At 43.6% G+C, this 13831-nt stretch overlaps 1 protein-coding gene across 1 annotated transcript in view; it reads right to left on the reverse strand.

Moving 5' to 3' along the window:
- Positions 1 to 574: 574 nt before the first annotated feature.
- LOC133463279 (spectrin beta chain, non-erythrocytic 1-like) overlaps positions 575 to 13831 on the reverse strand; it is a 123271-nt gene continuing 110014 nt past the window's right edge. The window contains 5 exon segments of the mRNA XM_061744734.1: positions 575 to 3625; positions 4725 to 4767; positions 4922 to 5095; positions 6915 to 7117; positions 13503 to 13557. Of these exon segments, the coding sequence (XP_061600718.1) occupies positions 3419 to 3625; positions 4725 to 4767; positions 4922 to 5095; positions 6915 to 7117; positions 13503 to 13557 (682 nt within the window). The 3' untranslated portion in view covers positions 575 to 3418.

Consider the following 13831-nt stretch of genomic DNA (forward strand, 5'->3'; position numbering starts at 1 on the left):
TTCTTGTCAAATGCATTCATTAAGTGTTGAATGTGCAGTGTCTACTTTGCTGTTAAAACCGTGAGGCGGGGAGTGCCGGGCCACGCGGGACAGTGCCCCCCACGACCCGGACCCCCCGCCCCTTCGCCTATGTGCGTATGAATCGTGTAGGGGGGTAAGGAGGGGGAACAGAGGCCGAAGCCAGGAGGCAGGACCAGCAGAGCCGCCCCTGGAAGTGCGCCCACGCTCCCCCACCGGCCATCCAGTTGACGGGGGCCGGCCCTCCGAGCCGGGCCAGGGCCCCCACCGTCAAAAGATTTTCTTAAGGTGGAACATCTCCTCCATTTACTCATTTGACTCGTTATGCTCTTTAGTGAACACAAATATGTGTTTATGAAACATGAATCTCTGCAAATGTGTTTAATAAAAGTCACACAAAACAAACAGACTCGTGTGGTTTTGTTTTAAAAGCACTTTAATGGCTTTTTGCACAGATGTAACAAAGATGGGGGAAGTCCACGGTGCAGATCCATCTAGCAGTGACCCCCCCACCCAAGTCCACATAAAAGCCCCAAGCCCCGCCCCCAGCCCCGCCCACCCCAGCCGTGGCATCACTGATTGTGCAACAATAAAGAAATATCTCGTTACTATGGTTACCGTGACAGAGGAATGCACACTATATTTATTAAATTGCCAGAATTTTTCTGGCTCCAAAATAAAAAATAAAAAATGAAAAACAGAACAGGATCGATGAGCCGGTGGAGTCCTGGCCCCGCCCACCTCGGGCCACCCCTGGAAAAAAACACAAAAAACACCCACATTCCTTACGTTTGGGCGCAATCCTGCTGTTTTTCTGGAAACTACAGAAGTTCATTTATGACAAAATTACGAGGAGGGAAAAGCAACTTAACTCACCTCACCTGTGCAAAACTAAAATGTATAAATGTAGTTTTGTCCCCAATTTCCCATCCTCCATCTAGGTCTATCTATTCATTTATTAATGTATCTATTGTATTGCTTATTCAATCTGGAGCATTTGTTTTGTTTGTCCGTCAATGTTTCTACTTTTTACCTGCAAACAAATCTACCTTCGTTTATCAATAAAGTTACTTCACCTTACCACCTTCCTGCCAGGCCACGCCCACTTCGGTCAGACACGCCCACTTCTGTCAGACACGCCCATTTTTGGGACTTTAATCGCTAATTATCTTCCGCTAAAATCCACCTCATCCTCGACTTTTTTCAAATACAAGCAGCCAAACAGGGTTCTAGTTGTAGAAAAAAGACTAATTAGTTAAAAGGAAATACTTTAATTAGTATTTCTTAAAATAGTTAGTGATTTTCAAGCAAAAAAAAAAAGAAAATATTTTGGCTAAATTTACTTGCTGGTGAAAAAGTGTGTAAAAGTACGCACACTCACCAATTGGCACATAGTAATTAAGACTTTAAAATGAACGATGCAGCTTCAACATGAACCATTGTTTTTTATTTTAACTGATCGTTTCAAGTGGAAATAAGCAAGAATAGAAAACCTAGGTAACTAACTGAATTTTGTCATAAATTAACTTCCGTACAAAAAGCTCCACAGACTTCACTACAAAAAAAATCAGCGTAAAAGTTTGAAATCTTAAAAAAAGAAAGAGGAGAAGAAAAGAGGAGAGCTGAAGCTGACGAGCACGCTAGCACGATTATTATTCACTTCCAGTAAAAGCTTTTCAGGACCAACTTCACAGCGAAGCTCGGAGTAAATGTTTTATAGCAAATCTTCACCCTCGGGGGACTAAACGAAGTTCAGACGCAGCATCGCCGTGGCAACAGACGACTAAAAGAAGCTGTGACGCAGCGTCGCCGTGGCAACAGACGACTAAAAGAAGCTGAGACTCAGCGTCGCCGGGGAAATGAAACTATGACTCAGCGTCGCCGTGGCAACAAACGACTAAACGAAGCTGAGACGCAGTGTCGTCGTGGCAACAGACGACTAAACGAAGCTGTGACGCAGCGTCGTCGTGGCAACAGACGACTAAACGAAGCTGAGACGCAGCGTCGTCGTGGCAACAAACGACTAAACGAAGCTGTGACGCAGCGTCGTCGTGGCAACACACGACTAAACGAAGCTGCGACGCAGCGTCGTCGTGGAAACGAAACTGTGACTCAGCGTTGCCGTGGCAACAAACGACTAAACGAAGCTGTGACGCAGCGTCGTCGTGGCAACAAACGACTAAACGAAGCTGCGACGCAGCGTCGTCGTGGAAACGGGCGACTAAACGAAGCTCGGACGCAGCGTCGCCGTAGAAACGAAACTGTGACTCAGCGTTGCCGTGGCAACAGACGACAAAACAAAGCTGTGACGCAGCGTCGCCGTGGCAACAGACGACTAAATAACTAACTAAAAGTAGAAAAGAAAGGTGGCTGGATGCTGTAAAAGGTGAGTTATAAACATTCCTACTGGTCTCAGGTATTTATGACTCCTTCATTCAGACTTTACAAGTGTTTCACACGAAGATGAAGCTTATTTATTATGTTATTATTAGTTATTAGTAATAATAATAAGTGAAGTTAAACACAGGTTCATTTTAACAGTTTTGTTATACACAAGTTATACATACAGACCGAAGCGCGGCGCGGCGACGCCCCCGGACCACGGCCGCCCTGAAGGGGGGGGGTTCTCAGTGCATTAATTAGCCGTTTCCATGGCGACTGTGGCATCGGGGAGGGGTCGTCGCCGCGCCGCCGCCTCGGGTTCCCCGCTACAGAGGGGTTACACGTCATCTTGCAAAGACAAGGCCTCGCGAAAGCCGAGGATGGACCGGGACGGGAACGACCTACAACCCCGGGGGGGGCGGGGGAGACGCCCCGGGGGGGAGACGGGGGGGTAAACACGACCCCAACAAGGCGAGAGACAAAACAAGAACAGAAAAGAACAAATAACAGCAAGAATAAAGTGGGTTTTTGTCCTCTACGTCGTTGTTGTTCAGTGGCAAACTCAGCTGCCTGAAGCGCCGCCGGGCGCCGCCCCCTTCGCCGGGCGCCGCCCCCTTGGCGCTCGTTAGGCACGGAGTGGACAGTTTTGGCTCGGAGCTAGCATCATGCTGGAGTCCCACCTGGAGGACGGGGAGGGACGGGGAGGGATGGGGGGAAAGGGGGGGGTCGGACATGGCAACGGTGCGGGTTCGTATGGCTAGCGCGGTTCTGTTCAGAATCGTTAAATATTTGCTGTTGTTAGATCGTCTTATCAGTCGTGGTTAAATGAAGCTGAGCGGTTACCGTTGCTAAGGGGAGGGTGGGTTGCTAGGGGAGGGTGGGTTGCTTAGGGGAGGGTTGGTTGCTAGGGGAGGGTCGGTTGCTATGGGCAGACTAACAGAGAAGCTGGTCGACTGACATCTTCAACAAACATTTGCCCAGGTCGATGGCGGCAGCACCAGGTTGGGGGCGGTTGGTTTTACTTCTTCTTGCTGAACAGGCTGAATCGTTTCTCCTTGTCCTTCTCCCGTTTCCCGGGGCTGGACTCCGGCGCCGCCGCCGCGCAGGCCGGCAGCGTCTGGGCGCGGGCGGAGGCCGCCGGCGTGCTGTGGCCGCTGGGCGTCACCTCCAGCTGGTCGCCGGCCGCCGCCACCGCGATGGTGGAGATCCAGGCGCTCATCTCCTCCTGGGGGACAGAAACACACCCGGAGGACCCGGAATCAGTCAGGAACTGGTCTGGGATGTGGTCCCGGGCCGCACAAGAGAGAATAAATCACTTGCATTGTGTCAGTTTATTTTTGTCCAAACGATATTTTGTTTTGAAAAATGACCAGATTCTCTCCTTCATATCAGTCACGAACGCTGAAATTTAACCCACAAGCTCACAAAATATTATTAAATTAATTAAATATTCTTTTTTTTCTTTGAATCAAAAAAGAATACGACTATCTATGTTTGACGACAGCTATTTTGTGTTATTTTATAACTTCGTTGTAGTTTTATCAATTTAAAAAAAACAAACAAAAAAAGTTTTTTGTTTGTTTGTTTTTTTAAATGGATTTTTGTTGATTTATGTTGATTTTATGTACTTTTTATCTGTATCGTCTTGTTTTTATCGTATTTTTACTTTTATTGTAATGTTATTATTGATGTTGTTTTATTTTACGGTAGAATATTTTTTTATCCACCAGAAAAACAACCCGGCCTTTATTTGGGATGTTTTATAGTAAACATATCTAGCAAAATTAAAAAGCTGGACTCACTTTGTCTGTAGGGATCAAATTATAAAAATATAAACGTATTTCAAGCATTTGAGAGAAAAAACTAATTTACAAGCCAAGTTTATATTTAAGCTACTCCAAGAAAAAAGTTTCAATATTATAAACTTGTACATTTGTGAAAGAAAATGATCAAATACGGCTTTAAAAGGCTCACAAATTAAAACAAAAAGGCCTGTGACTTTATACATTTACAAAGTTTTATTATTTTGTTTAACTTTATAAACTTATAAAGTAAGAAAAACTCTGACTTGGTAATATTGTGAGACTTGTGAGGCGACATTTTCTAACCCTGAAAAAGAAAACTTTGACTTTCTGACTTCATGAACAAACAAATAAGTAAATAAAAAATAAAATAAAAAGTATCACAGCTAAACATAACATTTAAAATTAAGGAAATAAAAAAAAAGAAATATGAACAATAACAAATAAAGAAAAAAAGAAAAAAATATGATGAAGCAAAAAATAGAAAAAGTGCCATAAGTCCCATTTCAGGCTGATACTCACGTCGTCTTTGGCCTGGAACAGATACTCGTTCCCGTCGGTGATCCTGCAGACGTGAAAACACTGACGTCAGTATTTACAGGAAGTTTCACACCCGGGTTCAGTTCCTGCTTCAGCGTCAGAGCTCGTTAACGATAACGACACCCAGTTACACATCCAGATATGGGAATGTTTGGAAATGTCAAAGTTCCAACACCCACTTGAGCTTGAAGACGTGCTTCTTCTTCTTGTAGTCCAGCGCCACCTCGCAGGCGGCGTCCCTCAGGCTGACGGGGATCTCGCTGTGGTACGGGATTCCCTGGCTGGCGCTCTTCTGGTCCTTGTAGAATCCCATCTCCTTGTGGTTGATCACGCAGTACACGTTGTGCCAGGACCTGAACACACGGACCAGTCGGTTAGTCCACCAATGACAGGACGATGATGGCCGGCTTTCTCTAAGACCCCCCACTGAAGAGATTTAAAACTTTACTGTGGAAAAGTAAAGCTTATCATTGGTGTGGGGGGGCACTGAGATCTGGGACGAACCATCGCCCAGTAAACTGAGGAGTACCACAAGGCTCTGTACGAGAACCTCCGTCACTTTTACTGCTCCCACTCCGCATCATCTCCTGTTAATCAATACAAGGGTCATTCTATATGCAGATGATGCTTGTATTTATGTTTTGTGTTCCTGATCAGTTTTATATATATATATATATATATATATATATATATATATATATATATATATATATATATATATATATGTATATATATATATATATATATATATATATATATATATATATATATATATATATATATATATATATATATATATATATATGTATTCCGTGACAACAGCATTAATGCAGAAAGCTGCATTTGTGCTGCCTTCAGGACCACATATTTCCTAGTAGAATCCATTATTAGGACCCCCTAAGCGTGCCCAAAAAGTCACCAAATTTTGCACGCAAGCCAGGCCTGGCGATAAATTTGATATTTAATGGTTTGCATTAATGGGCGTGGCAAAATGGCTCAACAGCGCCCCCTAGAATACTTTTCTCTGACATAACTTTTGAATGGTTTGACATGGAGAGTAGTGGGTGGCGTCATCGGACGCTGTATGGAGTCCTTGACCTTCATTGGCCTGAATTAGCTCCGCTCCTTCTTCTGATTGGTTGTCCCTATTTTCTGCTATAAATTTTGAATGGTTTGACATAGAGAGTCGTGGGTGGTGTCATTTCTGATATGCTTATGGGGGACGGTGGCCGTGAGTGCGAGGGCCCGTTCATCGCTGCTTGCAGCTTTAATTATTATTATTATTACAAAACGATATGAAACCAGGGTGTCTACAGGTTTGACTGAGGTAAATCTAAGACATTTTAATACCATTTTCAAACAAAATTTAGGACCAAAAAGACAAGTCACTAAGAAATCCAGTGCTGAGGTCAAGGTTGCCAGATCTGACAAGTTCCATAAATTTCAAGTCATAAACAAATGAAGCCAAAAAAAGTTCAAGCTCCAAACAAAAACTACAATTAAATTGAGTAGATTAAAGGAAATAAAGTATCAGTGAGTTTATGGTGTACGTTTCTACTTTTCTCTGCCGTAATGGAAACTTTTTTGCAAATAATTTCACCTAAATGTTTGGTAAAAACCAGGAAAAGCAGCCCAGATTTGATCAACCCGCCCAGTCTTATATTTTTCAGCCAAATTGGGCTGAAACCCGCCCAACCTGGCAACCCTGACTGAGGCGTCTAACAACTGGTAAATAGGTTTATTTCTCCTCCAAACGATTTAATAAACTTTTTAATTTTAAAAGTGTAAGAAAACATTTTAATCATGATGCCATAATGGGAACTTTTTGTTAATAATTTCTCCAAAATATTTAGTAAAAGCCAGGAAAAGCAGCCCAAATATATATTTTTCGGCCCAGGACTGAAACTTGCCCAACCTGGCAACACAGATTTAGAACCTCGCAGGATATTTTCCTCAAAACGATGAAATAAACTTTTTAATTATGATTGGATACATTCCCTCTAAAATTAAGACCCTTGGATTGAGATTTAAGACAAATTAATTTAAAAGCCTTATTTTAGAAAAAATTGAATTTAAGACTTTTTAAGAATTTTTAAGAACTTTTAAGACTTTTTAAGACTTTTCAAGGCCCCGGGTCGCCCTGGAAACCCCCCCTACAGACGTGAGCCGGACCTGTTGGACGCCTTCTTGTTGTGTCCCTCCCACTCGTGTTTGCGGTGCAGAAAAGCCTCCAGCTGCGACGGCAGCGCCGCGACGTCCTGCTGGGTTTTGGCCGGCAGGGTGGCCGCCTGGCTGGGCCGGGCCTTGTGGGTCGCCCCGGGTGACCCGGCCGGGCTCGGCTCCGACACGCCGTTCACCACCTCCTCCGCGTTATCCTGGATCAGCAGAGAGACAACAGTCAGGGGACGGACGGACGTTTGGAAGCAGAGAAACTCAATCAGTCGTTAGCATGCAGAACAATCAGAGGCTGGAGATGCTTTAAAACCCAAACCAGCTGCCTGAATAAGTCTGAATAAAGTCTCAGAGTAATCAATCACTCAATCAATCAATAATAATAATAATAACAACCACAATCACATGCTGTAACAAAAGACCTTTCTATAATCATTTCTACCTCATACTGTTGCACCTTTCATTTTTTTTAATTGTATATATGTTAATAAGAGCTGTCATTTGTACAGAAGAGTATCAGGGCCATGCAGGAGAAAAGATATTTGAGAGGGGAAGATTTGTTTTATTGTGCACTTCGAGAAAAAAGTCGAAATTTGGAGAAAAAAGTCGAATTGTCGAGATTAATGTTGAAATACAATTTCGTGAATAAAGTCGAAATTTCGTGAATAAAGTCGAAATTTTGCCTTTTTTCTCAACATTTAAACTTTATTCACGAAATTATGACTTTTTTCGAAAATGTATTTCAACATTATTCTCGACATTTCAATTTATTTCTCGATATTTCGACTTTTTCAATACAATTTCAAGAAAAAAGTCGAAATCTCGTGAATAAAGTAGAAATCTCGTGAATAAAGTCGAAATTTTGAGAATAAAGACATTTCGACTTTTTTCTCGACATTTCGACTTTTTTCTTGAAATTGTACTTCAACATTAATCTCGACATTTCGACTTTTTTCTCGACATGTTGAATTTTTTCTCAAAGTGCATAATGAAAAAAAAATCTTCCTCCTCTAAAATGTTATTTATATCTCTCTCCTGCCCGGCGCTGATACTCTTCCGTAGGAACCTGACTGACTAATGGCTGTGGTTTCAGGTTGATGTCCAGCAGCAGAGATGGAGCTGGATGCTCCAGCCCTGGGAACGGGATCTGGATTTTAAAGCAGGTTCAAGCCTCGGGTTTGGTTTGGTAGCGTTTCATCAGCTCAGCTGGATTTCAGTTGTGATTAAAACCCGTCCTCGTCATTCAACACGGCACCCGGGCCGGCGATGCTGCGATCGCTCGGCCCGACAAGCTCAATCACGGCACCACTGCAACATCAAACCACCGGAGGAGAGGAGGAAACAACACAAGCGCAAACAATCACCACACCGATTGCTTGGGAGTCATTAAGAGCGTCATTAGTGAGGGAGGCTCTGATTGGCCGAGCGTCACACAGGTTTTTATTTTTCCACACCACAAAGCGGATGCTTGTTACCCCAAAACAGTTCCTGGGAGGACCGAAGCTGGACCCCCGGCGTGAGAAGGACCTGCCGCCAACCGGTCCTGGGAACCTTAACCGAACCGCTGAGAGAGGTCCTGGGAACTTTAACCAGAGGTTTGCAGGAGCCAGACCGTTCCTGGGAACTTTAACCGAACAGCTGTGAGAGGTCCTGGGAACTTTAACTGAAGCGCTGCAGGAGCCGGACCGGTCCTGGGAACTTTAACCAGAGGTTTGCAGGAGCCAGACCGTTCCTGGGAACTTTAACCGAAGAGCTGTGAGAGGTCCTGGGAACTTTAACCGAACAGCTGTGAGAGGTCCTGGGAACTTTAACTGGGAACTCGGAAGGAACTGAACCAGTGATTGGGTTTTTACAGAGAATCCTGGCGGCTAATCACCCGGGACATTCCGGTACCTCTCCTGAAACCTTCCACGTGACGTAACGCTGTGGGAACTTAAAGATTCTCCGATATCAGATAACTTCCTAAAAACATCAACTCATCTTAACACCTGAAATACTTTGGAGAATTTATAACCGCTAAAACTGTCCAGCAGGGGGTGCCAGAAGAACCCCAGCTAGCTAACCCTATCGTAGCTAGCGTGTTAGCTACCTTATATTTAGCATATGTTGTTTACTGGCTAGCTAGACACCACTAGACTAAAATACTCGCATATCCAGCATCTTAAAACACTGGATATTTTATAAATTAAAGGTCTGGCGTTCTCAGATTGACAATCTGAGATAATCCCGTGATGTCAGTAGGAATTAGCTGGCGTCGGTGCTAGCTCGCTAACTTACCGAAGCTAAAGTCTGTTTCTATGTAACGAACTTGATTAAATATGTTTAGGTGACGCTGGCAGTTAAAATCCTTCATCCCAGAACAAACATAGACGTCCTCGTTGGTCTTCGGGACTTCAAGTTGGCAGTTTGATCCAAAGAAGATATTTCGTTTAGTTTCGGGAATCAGAATAAAATAAACTCTATCATCCGTCTTCTCTGGATTCCTGGAATCGAACCCGCGACGCCTCATTTTACCTTTTCGGAGGATAAATTCCATAAAAAAGATGAGAGTTCAGGATCTTCAGTGTTTTTGTTGGAGCTGAAAGCTGCAGGTGTCCGAGTTCTGGTCCCTGTGGAACTGATGCTCAACCGCCATTGGCTCAACTGGGATTGAGGGGCGGGGCTTACCGTAACATCAACTGTATTTACCACGGCTGTCCTAAAAGATACTTTTCTTTCCGACTATATTTATGTTTTCCATTACTGGCTAAAAAATATTAATGTTATTACCCATAATTCCCCTGGGAGGATAAAACAACAACATTTCTTTTATGCTAAATAACTTTTCTGTGGCTGCTTCCCCAGGATAAAGGTGTAAACTCTTGGACCTGGGTCGACTCCACATGGGTGAAACCTTCAGACCAAAGGGTGAAAACAGAAGATGGGATGAAACGTGAGTGAAAACGGAGAGTGAAATGCTGCTGATGGGGGCGGAGCTAACAGCTAACGCGATGACACACAGACAAACCAGGAAGAGTCACGTTTGATTCTGACGGGGTTTATTGTGAAACGGTTGTTAGTGGGAGAACCGCTGGAAGACCAGGACATGAGAACAGACATGTGATGACATGGAAACACACACTCACACAAACACACCGGGGGAATGATTCTGATCACCGGCTCGGCGGAAAACCCGTCCACCGGAACGGCACCAGAACTTAAGTCTGGTTTCACGAAAATTGAGACTTCCGGGAAAGTGGAGGAATGTTTGGACGGTGCCGGGTTGGACTCGGTGGGCGTGGAAAATCCACAGTGGCCACGGTTACATGATGTTTTTTAAATCAGAATTAATTATTCCGAATTAAATAATTCCGAATTAAACTATTTTCCTTCCAGTTTACATGGAAATTCCGAATTGAGGTTTACATGGAAAACACGTTTGATGGTCTTTCTCCAATTCCTCTCCAGGTCTGGGGGTTGGGAAGGTTCTGATTGGATAGGGGGGCGGACCAGAAGTTACGTCTACTGGAAGTTACGTCTACTGCAGGGGTCGACAACCCAAAATGTTGAAAGAGCCATAATGGACCAAAAATACAAAAAAATAAATATTTCTGGAGCCGCAAAAAATGAAGTCTTGTATCAGCCTTAGAATGAAGGCAAACACATGCTGCATTTTTCTATATTAGTTATAACTGGGGGAAGATTTTTTTTTTCATTATGCACTTCGAGAAAAAAGTCGAAATGTTGAGAAAAAAGTTGAAATGTCGAGAAAAAAGTTGAAATGTCGAGATTAAAAATGAAAGGAAAAAGGAAGAAAAAAAGAAAAAAAGAGAAAAAAAGGAAAAAAAAAGAAAAAGAGAAGAAAAAAAGGAAAAAAAAAGGTCAAACTTTTTTTAAAAAGCTCCAGGAGCCACTAGGGCGGCGCTAAAGAGCCGCATGCGGCTCTAGAGCTGCGGGTTGTCGACCCCTGGTCTACTGGAAGAAAAACTAACTTAGCCGCTACAACTTTGAAAAGCTCACAATTTTGATGTTTCCTGTTTCCATCTGTTCTTTTAATGATTTCTATTTATTAAATAAATGGTCTCTGCTCTTGACCAGCGTTTACTGCATGCTGCATCTTGAAACTTTGTTAGGAAAACCAGCCCAGTGGAATATAAGATCATGGAGACAGACGGGGGAGGGAACGAGCAGAAAGAAAGACCGGGATTAATTTAAAGAGGAATGAGTGTAAACATGATCGCGGAATTATTCTATTCGGATTTAAAATCGGAATAAACCAGCCACTTACTGAATTAAGTTTAATTCGGAATGGCCATTTTCATTCGGAATTAGGTGTTTACATGGTAATTTTTAATCCTTTTCAATCGTATTTAATTTTAATTCTGAATTAAAGAGGAATTAAACTTCCCATGTAAACGCACTCAGTGACCCGAAACAGCCCCCCCCCATTCACCTCCCCTTAGCCACGCCCTTAAAGGCGGGGCCTGGATTGGTGCCGTTTGAATCAGTACGATAGTAATCCAGAAGGATCTAGATACAGTAGAACTATGGGTTTATAGAAGTACACTAATCCACCCATCTACGTATAAATACATACTTGCACTCGTCTCGTGCACTTATTTTAATACTTTGATGGAGATTATGGGATGGTAACGTCACAAACACAGCGGTTGAGGGTGGAATGAACGTGTGATGGCGGTTTACGTGAAGATGAACGTCTGAATGAATGGAGACAAAACCTGGGACAGGAACCGTATCGGCCCGAATAAAAGACGGTGTTTTTTGCATTGAAATAAGACGGAAAAAGTGGGCGTCGTCTTCCATCCGGGGTCTAGACGTTATAGCCATCACAACGCTAGATGGTGCCCGATATCTGTAAATGCTGAACTTTACTCCCCAGGCCAAAGTAAACCCCTGTCACCAAGAAGAAAAATAAAAAAAGCGGTAAGAAAGAAAAGAGAAGAAAATAAGAGAATAGATAACAGAAAATGTAGAAACGTAGAGACAATCTGGAGAAAAGTGGGTGGAAGATCGGCAGGTAAACCGGCAGATGAGGAGAAGTTATGATGCAAACTTGCTTTTTCTCTCCAATATATTGTTATAATCATTTGTTTCAGATGTACTGTAATTATTTTATGTATAAAAATGCAATTTGATGTTCAAAAAGTCTTTTTTCAAACTTGAGTCTTGAAAAAGAGGGTCGTCTTATAATCAGGGTCGTCTTATAATCAGGGTCGTCTTATATTCGGGCCGATACGGTAGATGCTTTTCCACTAAACTCGCCCGTTTAACTCCTAAAATTATTTTAAAAAGTTGAATAAAACAATATTTTTACTAAATGATGAAAATGTCGTGATGTTAAGACGATGAGAGTAAGAAAGAATCCCCCGAATATGAACCAGGAGGTTTTAATGAGCCTTTTCCATGTTTTATTCTCCAACTTCACTACGCCGACGACTCTGTGTTCTACGTTACAGGCCGGCCGACTGACGGGGGATCGTAGCGGCCGGTAAAGAGTTCCTGGTTTCGTCTCAGAGGTTCATGTTCCACAGCGTGAGTTTGTAAAGGATGACGTACGCCAGCAGAAACACTAAGAGCTGGGGGGAGAGGATGATGGGGGTGTGGAGCTGGAGGACAGAGGGGAGAAGGAGGAGGACAGCGTTTATACGTCTGTAGACGTCTCACATTCACACGGCCGCTCTCACGCCACGCTGACGTTCATCCTCCAACACCAACGTCCACAAACACAAATCAGCCTTCACACTTTCAACGTTTGAGCTTTTAAATACACAGAAAACTCTTTTATAGCACAGAAAACTCTTTTATAGCACCTTCGCCTGTTTTAACTTCGGAATGTTATCTCTGAACGGATTAAATGCAAAAAGAAATGTTAGGAATGTGGACGGATAAAACGATCTTTGGTCAAATAAACCGTTTGCAGCTAAACATAAAAGTTAAATAAAGAAACAGGAAGTAAAAGTTGGTCATCGCGGACTAAAAGGCCGTCCACACCGAGGAGTTTATGTGGACCACAAACAAACTAGAACTGGACTACTAAATAGTTCCCACATGGGCTGGTCCACTAGGGTCCGGATCCGGACCTGCAGGTCCAGAATCAGTCGTTGGGGGTTTTATTCCTCTGATATTGACCAAACTGGTCACACCGGGTCCATGGGGGTAGCGGTTCCTACGGATACCGTTACCCCCGTGGACCCGGTGGTTCTCGGTGTGGACGGCCACCGGCTTCCCGTCGCCGGTGATTAAGAAGCTTCTCAACAAAACTAGTCATCAAAACAACAGAACTGAACTAAGAACGACACGTTTAGGATTAAAACACTTTTAAATTAAATTAAATTAAGATTATTAATGGACGGGAATGAAGAGGAATGTGAGGAGTGTGTTAGTGTATGTGTGTGTGTGTGTGTGGGGGGTCAGAGTTCAGGGGGCGTGGCTGTGTATCAGGGGGCGGCGCCCCTGCATCAGTGGGTGGGGCTTGTGTCAAGGGGCGTGGCCGTGTATCAGGGGGCGGGGCCTGTGTCAGGGGGCGGCGCCCCTGCGGCCCTGCAAGGCGCTGCTGTATTTCTGGTAGGCGGGGGAGCGGTAACTAACCCTGGGGGGTTCCTGCTCCGACGGAAGCCCGTTCTGGGACGCCGGCTCGCCCTCCCTGCAGAGAGAGAGGAGAGGTAGAACCGTTAGAACCAGTGATCTTTACATACGAGTCCAAAGAGAACTGGGGGAATATCTGCAGAAAGGTGAATTTATTTAAGCAGAACAATTTAAAGGGAAATTTCTCTTTTTGTTTCTTTTCATATTGCAGATAATCTGGGTTTTCTGTTGGAAAGTACAGGGTAGGCAAATATAAGCTTTGGCTTCAGCCTATTCCTTTTTCGGTTACAGAGTTTATTATTATTTTTTGTGTGAAACTGATGAGTGTAAAT

Source organism: Cololabis saira, chromosome 17 (assembly GCF_033807715.1).
Source record: "Cololabis saira isolate AMF1-May2022 chromosome 17, fColSai1.1, whole genome shotgun sequence".
NCBI lineage: Eukaryota > Metazoa > Chordata > Actinopteri > Beloniformes > Belonidae > Cololabis > Cololabis saira.